A 12,276-nucleotide genomic window follows, 5' to 3' on the forward strand; every position below is an offset into this window, starting at 1 on the left:
TAACATTTGAGACATTATATTAATTGTATAACTACACAGGAAAAAATGAAGAAAAACTGAGTATGTTTGCCGTTCATTCACTGGGTATACTCAAAGAGCCCATTATCAAAAGGACTCCAGAGAAACTAAAATGTGACTGCAAATTGTGTAATACTATTTTTGCTCTTGCAATAGTAAGGTTTTAGTAACATCTGGGTATTAGGTTACTGGATTTTCATGATAATTCCCAAAACTAAAGTCTCCTATTACCCACAGCATATATGTGCACCTTACACCTGCATGCTCTTAATGTGATAATGCCTCATCTTCCTCTGACACCCCTGAAATATTGGAATCTGCAGGCTTCCCACCTAAACTCATGGCTCTTTTCTCTTTGAGTCTCATCTACAGCTATAACTTCACTATTCCTTAAATCCAATAGATCCTAAGTCTGTGTCTGTAGTTCCAGCCTGCTCATCCTCTCTGACCATACTTCCACCTTCCTTCTAGGTAATCCATATTCTAGGTATTAGCCTACACTCAGAGAAACTTGGGCTCAACCTTTTATCCTATAAGCTTATTTCTGTGTTCACCATCTGAATTCAAAGTATCACAAGCCATTTAGTAGGCTAGGAGGGAAACCCTATTTAGGTATTTAGGTATTACCCCAAATACTGCTATCTCCCTCAACCACTCTCTGAAACCATTCATAAATTCTAAAGTGTCTACTCTCAAGTTATTCATACATATCTGTCCTTTTATTTCTCGCCATAATAGATCTAATTCAACTCACTATTCCTCATGCGGGCTTTGGTCAAAGCTTTAAAAATTGATCTCCCTGCCTCGAATCACCACTATAGCCAAAATATCCTCTATGTTCCTCTTTCATTGGACAGATACTTGCTGATCACCTTCTATGTGTCAGGCTTTGAGCTGGGCAATAAATAAAGAGACCTGGAAAAATCAAAGGTCTCTCCTCAGTGAACATAAGCTCAAGTTCAGGAGATAAATCTGCAACCAAGCAAATAAACAAATAAGTAACTACCACACAGGCGGTGCCTGTGTAGGGAATAACTAGTAGAAGTCCATTAGAGGGGTCAGAGAATACCTCACTGAGGAGGTGCCACTTAGAATAAGACCTAAGGAAAAGAAGAAACCAGCCTCAAAGAGTCAAAGAGAAGAAGAACCTAGGAGAGTTCCATGGCAATAAAGAGATTTCAAGGGCTGGAAGGAAGGCCATGTTGACTAGGGCCTAGCTGATAATGGGGAGAGTGTATGAGATGAGGTGGGAGAGGTGAGTAGAGGTGAAATCACTCACAGCATTTTGGGCCACTATCAGAAGTCTGAATCTAATGCAAAGCCTAATTAGAAGTCAGGGAAGAGTTTTATGCAAAAAAGTAACACTGCCTGATTTATGTTTTATTTTTTAACTTGCCAGAATTATGTTTCCCAATCATGAGTGTCAATCTTCTGCTTTAAAAAAGCCCAGTGGCTCCTGATTAACAGGGTAACCACATGTTCTAGTTTGCTCAAGTAAACCCAGGGTTGCCCCTGTGTTCCCAGTGTAATTATTAATAGGCCCTTCCATTCACCCTCACAAGGGTTCTAGTAGAAACCATAAATTGTATGTTCAGCTTACTGATAAGTAATACAGTAAAATATTCCTTAGGTTGACATTCAAGGCCCTTCTGAATCCGGTCCCAACTTCCCTCTGTACCTTTTTCTCCATCACGCCCTTGCCTTACAAGTGTTTTGGTCACTCTGAAATGCAATTGTGGCAGTATCCTGAATGCAATTTGTATTCACCACTCCAGTGTCTTTGCTCACGCTCCTGTATCTTACTGGATGTTCTGTAACCATTTCACTGACAAGTGGACAGAACTTTAAGGGCCACAGGTAAGAAGCCTTCCAAGAAACTAGGCAGAAGGAATAACTTCCTCCTCTGTATTTTGTCAGTCTCTCTATTATAGTATGTATCACAACTAGGTTAATTATTTATAGGTCTGCTTTCTCTGCTAGAATGGTAGGTACTTAGTAGAAAAGACAGCACCTCCTTCTATGTGTTTTGGGGTCCTCACCACCCACACAAGCCTGGCCAATAGCTGGTATTTCACTTTGGACTGCTAGATTAACTACTGAATATAAAAGCAAAATAAAATGTAATAGTAAAATAATACAGTTGAACAATGAGATTTTAAAAGACCTTATTGCCTTCACATCTATACTATTTTTATTCTCCAACTTCATTCCAAAGTCAAATGTAGGAAAGTGACAATAAAATTTTAATGAATGACCAGAAGTTAAAAAAAGTATAAGACTAGAAGATGTCGAGCTTTCATGGAAACTAAAAATTTTCATGTTTTGGGAATACATTTCTAAATAATTGTGCAGCTGAAATAAAACAGTTTGACATACTACCAAAAGGCAATTGTATATACTCACCACTCTTTAAGGATCCTGAACAAAGCCTGCCCACAAGAAGTTTTTGACGTAATTGCATAACTTCAGCTTCCAAGACTTCAACTTTTGATTTCCATTTTGACTCCTCCTCAGACAGCAACATAGCAAGGTGCTCTGTGTATTCTCTGCTGCTTTTGTCTGCTGGTTTTGAGCGGATAATTGCCAAGGCCAGAGCCAGCTTTGAAGTTCTCAAATACCATTTTTGAACATCCATCGTGGCTTTTGTCCCTATCATTTAATAAGAAAAAAGTTACAGAAATTCTTTTTAACTTGTGCAGTGCATTTCATTTGCTTAAAATTGATTTTGCAAAGTAACACTAATTAACAAGTTTATAATAAGACTTGGCACCAAGTACAGAAAAAAAATTCAGGACTGAAAACAGTATGAGAAAGTTATGCAGAAGAAAAATACACACACATGCATATTAAATATACTAAGATTCAATAGTAGGTTTAGACTATTTGACAATTTCTTGGGGTGGAAAAAACACATACTAATTCATTTAGTTGTTTCTAACCAGAGAAACGTATCAGAATCTCTGAGGGAGCTTTTAAAATATATTCCCTTAAAATTCTGACTCAGCAAATCTTGAGTAGGACCGAGGCTCTTATATTTTGAAAAGAGTGCACTAAATAACCAGAACCATTAAATTAAAACATCTATTCATAAATTCAAGTCCTTCCTTTCCTCCAACCCATCTGTTAAATCTTGCATTCCTTAATGAACCTTTTACCTGCTGTTCCTGCCTCTAACCATCCCCCTCCAATCTATATGGAGAACAATCTTTTAAATATTTGCATCATTTAAGTTGTGAGTCTACTCTGATTCTTCACTTTCAAAGATTTCCAATCGTCACTCCGAGCGTACTTTTCCAAACCAACAGTGTGTCACAGTCTTAAAATATAAACATACTTACGGAGGCCACATGACAGACCACTGCATACACTGGTTTAATATCATCCCTACTCAAGTATAAGCCCCTGTGGCCTCCGCCAGGCTTTATTAGATTATCATGAGAGTTGTGCACATAAAATGTGCTAAATAAAAATGTTTAATGAAGAGTGAAAAGTAAGATGATCCAGAATATTCAAGACTTTCAGTTGTCCCATCTATCCTAACACAATTTCAAATTCTTCACCATACATTTCAAACTTTATTTCCTTCCATTTCCCCAGCCTATCCTTCCATTATGGTTGGATCACACTCAACCAAACAGATACAGCCCCAAGTGTACTCCTGTACACATCTCTGCTCATAAATTTTCCACTGCTGTGATGCCCTGACTTTCTTATATAGCTGCCCAAGCCCTGACTGTACACCATTTAAAGAACAACTTATATACCACCATATAAAATCTTCTCAGGTCTATTCCCACCCACAGCCATGTATAACTATCTGATATCCTGTAATTTGGCACTGAAAATGTACAATCTAATAAATGGCTTAATGCTCTTTTATTATAATTAGTAATGAACACAAAAATCTGTATAAAATATGTTCCTCACAGCATTATTGAAAATGGACTGACAAATAGTTAATAATGGTATGACTATACAAATGAATAGTACTTAGCCATTAAAAATTAGATTTTCAGAAATTTTTTATTAGCCTGAGAAAGTGTTAAGTACAAAAAACGAGGACATGAAATTATATGTACAATAGGACCCCAGTTACATGTAAAATGGGGAATACAAAAAAATTAAACAGAATGTATAACTGCAGAATTATTGGTGATTTTTATCCTCTTATCTTCATTTCTTTGTTATTTTTCTAATTTCATTCAATTAACATGTATCAAATTATAATTAAAAATGTAAAGAAACCAGATTTCCAAAATCAAAGTACACAGCTTTATATTTTCATAGCTGTTGACTACACCAAGGACTAGATATTGTTAAGATGAACAAACTAATTAGAATTATAGCTCCGCTTATTTTTAGCTTTCTCAACAACCATTTCACTCCCTGGATCATCCTCCATCTGTCATTAGCGATGGCAGCAGTGGACTCTGACACTCATTACTCTCAGAAAAGCACCCTATGTGCACAAGACATACATATGATGTTTGAGACCCTCCTTCGAGATGTAAGTTTGCTAATATATATAATAATACTGATTTTTTAAAAGTTGCCTATTCAAAGTTGTTTCAGTTAGAAAAGAATCTCACATTCAATTATAAATAGTGGGTTTCCAGGCTAAAAGAAAAAAATAGAAAAACAGTTTATTAGCACAAGAAGACAAAGTACTCTGGATAACAAAAACACAGCAAATTCTCTGTCATCATGTAGAGATATTTAATTAATTGATTTAAGCAAACTGATTAAAGGTTCTGATTTTTAAGTTGTTGCATATGATTTAATAGTCTGGAAATCATGCTGAATATCAGCTATCAGAAAGAAATATCAAATTATAAAATTCTTCTGGATTTTAATTATATCAAGATAGGGTCATCTGTCTGAACATTAACTAGATTTGTACTAAAAATGAAAAGAAATAATTGCTAATAAAGAGGTTTAGTGCAGGCTTGTAGGATATAAATCACATTTAAAACACACACAGAACTACAACATACAACCAAACAAAACCAGGTTTTTAAAACTGCTTCCTCATGTTTGTGTGTATAAACGTATGCCTTCTTAATTTTAGAACAGCATTCTTATCCTCAAAGTATCATTTGCAAAATAAAGATACTTCAGTTTCCCCTAATATTTCATGGAAGAAAACTGAACTTCTGTGGCATCATAAGAAAGATATATTTGGCCTTCATCCCCAGTTCCTGACACAAAGCTCCTAAATCCCTTAGAATTTCCTGAGGTAGATTATGGCAGGTCCCCTAGAAAGCTTCAGGATAGGAATTAGTTGCCAGAAAGACCAAACCATAATTAAAAGCTTGGAACTTTCAGTCCCACCCCTCAACCTCCAGGGAGATGAGAGGGACTGGATACTGGATTCATGATGGATCATGCTTTTTTGATGAAATCTCCATAAAACCCCCTAACCAGTGGGATTCAGAGAGCTTCCAGGTTGGTCAACACATCAGGATGCTAAGAGGGTGGCACACCTAGAAAGGGTGTGGAAGCTAGTGCAATCCCCCCATACATGGCCCTATGCATCTCTTCCATTTGGCTGTTCCTGCGCTGTATCCTTTATAGTAAACTGGTAATAAATAGAGTGCCTTACTGAGTTCTGTGAGTTATTCTAGCAAGTTATCAAGCCTGACTAGAAGGGTGTGAGAACCTCTGACATTATAGCTAGGTCAGATAGAGTGCAAGTAACCTACGGACCCAATACTTGCAACTGGCATTTAAACTGAGTGCAGTCTGATGGAACTGAGCCCTTAAACCTGTGAAGTCTTAAGCTAACTCCATGTAGTTAGTGTCAGAATTGAGTTGAATTGTTGAACATCTAGTTCGTACCCAGAGAATCAGAACTGGTTGTTGCTACTGGAAAACACCCCAGCTTCCTAAATACACTCTCTGTTTCACTGAGGAAAGATCAGCTAGTAACTTTCAGAAAGCCTTTTTAATTCAATTTATGCTCAAATAATTAGAGTAAATAATGAAAATGAACATTTAATATCTCCCAAGAAGGTATGTAGTGTCTCTTAATTCTTAATAGTTTAAAGTATAAAATCAGTCAAACACTCTTTAGAACAGAGCGTCAGTTCCAGCAGGGCTTACTTGCGTGTGTGTGTGTGTGTGTGTGTGTGTGTGTGTGTGTGTGTGTGTGTGTGTGTTTCATTTCAGAGCAGTTCTTACCACAGTAACATTCCCCATGGGGCTGTGAAAAAATTTAGTCATATTCCCTATGACCCTGGATTTTCCTTCAAGCAATGCATGTAGAAACAGCTACTCCAAACATTATTTTGGCCACTTGTATCATTTATTTCTCCTGCCCTAATTTTTCCTTATTGAACTTTAATTTGCTATCAACTCGCTAATTTTCTGAACCGTCAAGTATTTTACATTATATTTATTTTATATTATAACTTCAAATTCAAAAGTTACTTCATCACCAAGATCACTGATGAAACATCTGTTTTAAAAAAAAAAAAAAAAAAAAAAAAAAAAAAAAGCCGGGCGCGGTGGCTCAAGCCTGTAATCCCAGCACTTTGGGAGGCTGAGACGGGCGGATCACGAGGTCAGGAGATCAAGACCATCCTGGCTAACATGGTGAAACCTCGTCTCTACTAAAAAATACAAAAAACTAGCCGGGCAAGGTGGCGGGCGCCTGTAGTAGTCCCCCCTACTCGGGAGGCTGAGGCAGGAGAATGGCATGAACCCGGGAGGCGGAGCTTGCGGTGAGCTGAGATCCGGCCACTGCACTCCAGCCTGGGTGACAGAGCGAGACTCCGTCTCAAAAAAAAAAAAAAAAAAAAAAGGAGCCACAGACAATTCCTACTCAAGACTGGTGGGAATTTTAAATTACACAGCCATTCAGGAGAATATTTTCCTAATATGTATCAAACATCTTCAAAATATGTATTCCCCTTTGTCCCAGAAACACAAGTTCTAATATTTCATCTTCAATATATGATCAGAGCTGTATACAAAACTTTATGCCCATACATGATTTGTAGAATTATAATTACCAATATAAAAAAAAAAACCTGTCACCAGTCTGAACATCTAATAATAGAGATCAAATTGTGGTATATCATATAACTCAACTAAATGTTTTTGAAAATATCTGAAGCTATGGAAAAATATTTCCCACATGACATTAAATGTACAGTAAAACATGAAATAGTAAATGCAGTGAAACCACAAATTTAAAAAATCTACAGATATACAGACATTAATGTAGTGATAGATTTAGAGACAAAAGGGGAAAGGGAAAAAGAGAAGGAAGGAACAAAAGAAAAAGAGAAAGAGAAAAAGGGGTAAAGACGAGAAAAGACAGACTTATTGACCAAAATAAAAGCAAACCTTGACCATGAGTTGAGGAAGTCTGAGAGATATTATTTTCCTTACATATACTTTTCTAGATGCACTATTCCATTTTGTACTGCAAGACATTTTGTACTGCAAGAAAGGAATACCTGAGGCTGAGTAATTTATAAAGAATATGGGTTTATTTGGCTCATGGTTCTGCAGATTGTAGAGAGGAATGGTGCCAGCTTCTGCTTCCAGTGAGGCCTCAGGAGGCTTTCACTCTTAGTAGAAGACATGGGGAGCTAGTGTGTCACACAGTGAGAAAAAGCAAGAAAGGGAGGGAGGTCCCAGACTCTTTTTCACAACCAGATCTCAAGTGAAATGGTTACCACAGGGAGGTCCCAAGGCATTCCTGAGAAAGCCGTCCCCATGACCCAAACACCTCCCACTAGGCCCCACCTGTAATCTTGAAGATCGCATTCCAACATGAGATTTGGAGGGGACAAATATGAAAACCATATCACCATAGTTCCCAAACTGTCACAATAAACATTATAAGACATATAAGACACAAAACTATCTTAGTACTGATCCTACAGAAATTGTCCCTATTCTATATTTTTCTAAGTGGAAATTATGGAATATGCAGAAGACTGAAACTGGACCCTTATCTCATAACATATATAAAAATCAACTTAAAATGCCATAAAGACTTAAACACAACATGAAACCATAAAACTACTAGAAGAAAACATAAGGAAAGAGCTGCATAACTTGGGTCTTGACAAAGATACTCTGAATATGACAGAAGGACAGGCAACAAAAGTAAAAATAGACAAATGGGATTGTATCAAACTTAAGTGTTTCTGCAGAGCAAAGGAAACAATCAACAGACTGAAGGAACAACCTGCAAAATAGGAGAAAATAGTTGCAAACCACGTATCTTATAAGGGGTTAATATCCAAAATACACAAGGGACTCCAAAAACTCAATAGCAAGTCCCCATATGCACAGGCAACCAAAGCAAACATAAACAAATGGTATCACACCAAGTTAAAAAGCTTCTGTGCAGCAAAGAATGCAATCAACAAAGTGAAGGGACAACCCACAGAATGGGAATAAATATTTGCAAACTATCCCCCTGACAAGGAATTAATAGCCAGAATATATAAGGAGCTCAAACAACTCTATAGGAAAATAATCTAATAATTCTATGAAAAATGGGCAAAAGATTTGAATAGACATTTCTCAAAAGAAGACACAGAAATGGCAAACAGACATATGAAAGTGTTCACGGCATCACTGATCATCAGAGAAATGCAAATCAAAACTACAATTAGATATCATCTCATCCCATTAAAAGGGCTTAAGACAGGCAATAACAACCGCTGGTGAGGATGTGGAGAAAAGGGAACCTTTGTACACTGTTGGTGGGAATGTAAATTAGTACAACCACTATGGAGAACCATTTGGAGGTTCCTCAAAAAAACTGAAAATTGAGCTACCATAAGGTGCAGCAATCTCACTTTGGGTATATACTCAAAAGAAAGAAAATCAGTATATTAAAGAGATATTTGCATTCTATGTGTGTTGTAGCACTATTTACAATAACTAAGATTTGGAAGCAACCTAATTGTGTATCAACAGATAATGGATAGGGCCGGGAGCGGTGGCTCAAGCCTGTAATCCCAGCACTTTGGGAGGCCGAGACGGGCGAATCACAAGGTCAGGAGATCAAGACCATCCTGGCTAACACGGTGAAACCCCCGTCTCTACTAAAAAATACAAAAAACTAGCCGGGCGAGGTGGCGGGCGCCTGTAGTCCCAGCTACTCGGGAGGCTGAGGCAGGAGAATGACGTAAACCCGGGAGGCGGAGCTTGCAGTGAGCTGAGATCTGACCACTGCACTCCAGCCTGGGCGACAGAGAGAGACTCCGTCTCAAAAAAAAAAAAAAAAAAAAACAGATAATGGATAAAGAAAATGTGGTACATATAGACAATGGAGTACTATATTCAGCCATAAACAACAACGAGATACAGTCATTTGCAACAAATGGATGGAACCAGAGATCATTATATTAAGTAAAATAAGCTATGGACAGAAAGACAAACATTGCATGTTCTCACTTATTTGTAGGATCTAAAAATCAAAATAATTGAACTCTTGGACATAGAGAGTAGAAGGATGGTTGCCAGAAGCTGCGAAGGGTAGTGAGGGACCTGGAGAAAGGTGGGGGAGGTAATGGGTATGAAAAAAATAGACAGAATGAGTAAGACCTACTATTCAATAGCACAATAGGGTGACTACAGTCAATAATGTGTTCGTAACTCAAAGGATAAATGTTTGAGGGGACAGAAACTGCATTCTCCATAATGTGGTTATTTCACATTGCATTCCTGTATCAAAGTATCTCATGTACCCCATAAATACATACACCTACTATGTACCCACAAAAATTTTTTAAAAGATAAAAGTTTTAAAATTCTATGCAAAAAAAACTAAAAATGTGCAAAATATATGAATAAAAAATTCTCAAAAGAAGACATATGATAACAAACAGGTGTATTTTTTAAAAAGCTCAACATCAGTAATCATTAGGGAAATGCAAATTAAAACCACAATGAGCTATCATCTTACCCAAGTTAAAATGGCTTTTATCAAAGACAAAAGAAAACAAGTGTTGATGAGGACATGGAGAAAAGGAAACCTTTGTACACTGTTGGTAAGAATATAAATTAGTACAACCTCTATGGAAACCAATATGGAGATTTCTCAAAGAACTCAAAATACAACTACCATATGATCCACCAATCTTACTTCTGTGTATATATCCAAAGGAAATGAAATCAGCATGTCAAAAAGATATTTGCACTCCAATGTTTGCTGCAGCATTATTCGAAATAGAAAAGACGTGAAATCAACCTGTGTCCATCAATGGATTAACAGATACAGAAAAATATGTAATAATGAAATGCTACTCAGTCTTTAAAAACAAATTTTGTCATTTCAGCACTAATGAACCTGAAAAACATTATGCTGAGTGAAATGAGCCAGGCACAGAGAGAGAACTTCTGCATGATTTCACTATATGTGAAATCTAAAAAAGTCAAACCTATAGAGGCAGAGAAAGAATGGCGGTTTCCAAGGGTGGGGGGCCAGAGAGAAAAGGGCAGATGTTAGTTAAAGGGCACAGTTTCACTTAGACAAGAGGAATAACTTCTGGAGTTCCATGATATAACATGGTGACACAGTTAATAATGTTTTGTACACTTTAAAATTCCTAAAAGAATATATCTTAAGTGTTCTCACCACACACAAAAATGAGGTGACTGCTATGTTAACTGGCTTGACATAATCATTTCTCAATGTCTATATATTGAAAATACCATATTATATACTGTAAATTTATAAAATTTTATTTATTGATACCTTAATAAAGCTGCAAAAATAAATAAGTAAATTAATAAAAAAAGATTTTAGCTAATTAAAAAAAGAAAAAAATGAAGAAGCATTTTGTATGAAGTCTCAGAGCTCTACACCGATCAATTTTTGATTGTGAAGAGAAGCTTAGCCTGTAGCGCTTACCTCTGCAATTCTGAGCCATCTTCAACTGTAAACTACACCACTGATTCAACAACAGCTTTGGTGTAGACAAGGGGAATGAGAATGAAAGAACAGAATTTGCACATTAAACATAACTTTAACCGAAATTTTAAAGGGCTTTCAGAATTGAGGAAACATGGTCCATGAAATGAGAATTCTGCCTCCTAGCTTCTCTAATCTACCTTCCTGATCAGCTTTCCCAAATTCCACTAAGCCCATTGACTTCAGCCATTTCCACAGCCCATTTCCGTATCCCTTCCTCTGAATGCCTTTTCTGTTCTTTTCATGAATTCAAAGGACACACAGATTTTGGAAATGTGGCAGAAAACTTTCCAGTATGACCAAGTAGCAAGCTACTATGCCCTGTATCCCCAATGCCATGAATACTGGCTCACAGTAGGCACATTACTAAATACTAGTGAGTAAATCAATGAATGAATACATCAATATAGGTCTTCCAATCACAGGGCTACTTGGCCAACTCTTAAATCTGGCTCACAGTAGGCACATTACTAAATACTAGTGAGTAAATCAATGAGTGAATACATCAATATAGGTCTTCCAATCACAGGGCTACTTGGCCAACTCTTAACTCTGGCTCTCATCAGTAAGCCTTTGTCAATTACATATTAGGAGAATAGCATTGGAGAGAGAATAGGTTAGGAAGGGAACCTAAGTAGTTAACCAAAAGGTCACATCTGTCTCTCTTCACTCACTAAGACATCCTTTCTTGACTATTTCCACTGAGTCTACTCTCTCCAAACTATGCCCTTCTACAGTTTAACCTTAAACTTTCACCAAAATAATTATTGAGTAAAGAAAATACAGGAAAGATAAAATCTAATTCACATACAGTTTTAGGTCAGAGGCTAAGCTAAAAGGGAGAAAAACAGATTTTATCTAATGTGAGGCCTATCTAAATACTTGCCAAGAAAGTAAGAAACTGAAAGATGCTGGCTAACACTCCTTAAATTACTGAGATGAATGTAATAAGGCAAAGCATGAGTGCAGGAGGAAGTCCTCATGTATCGTGATGGTGAAATATGCATTTATCAAATCCCAGTGTGGGGTGCAGCAGAGCTGGCAATGCTAGAACAGTAAGAAATTACAAGACTTTTGAGATAATTAGTTTAACAGTTTCAGTAAAGTTTGGACAAGGTCTAACATGTAATTTTTGGATTAGATCCATCTGACAAATTTCCTAATTATTGTTAGCATTTCAACACATACTGTACTGTAAAGCGTTCAGTAGATTAATGTCATATGAAATTTTACATAAAAGAATGAAGATTTACTCGAGATTTCAAATTTTTCTACTTTAATTATTAAGGGCACCTGTAGAAGCCTTTCCGGCAGAG

The 12,276-nt window shown here is 36.8% G+C and overlaps 1 protein-coding gene across 1 annotated transcript in view; it reads right to left on the minus strand.

The window, feature by feature from the left end:
* MEI4 (meiotic double-stranded break formation protein 4) overlaps window positions 1-12,276 on the minus strand; it is a 314,754-nt gene that overhangs the window by 278,327 nt on the left and 24,151 nt on the right. Inside the window, exon 2 of the mRNA XM_078001038.1 lies at window positions 2,422-2,667. Within this exon, the coding sequence (XP_077857164.1) occupies window positions 2,422-2,653 (232 nt within the window). The 5' untranslated portion in view covers window positions 2,654-2,667. The remainder of the gene's footprint in view (window positions 1-2,421; window positions 2,668-12,276) is intronic.

This window comes from Macaca mulatta, chromosome 4, assembly GCF_049350105.2.
Source record: "Macaca mulatta isolate MMU2019108-1 chromosome 4, T2T-MMU8v2.0, whole genome shotgun sequence".
NCBI lineage: Eukaryota > Metazoa > Chordata > Mammalia > Primates > Cercopithecidae > Macaca > Macaca mulatta.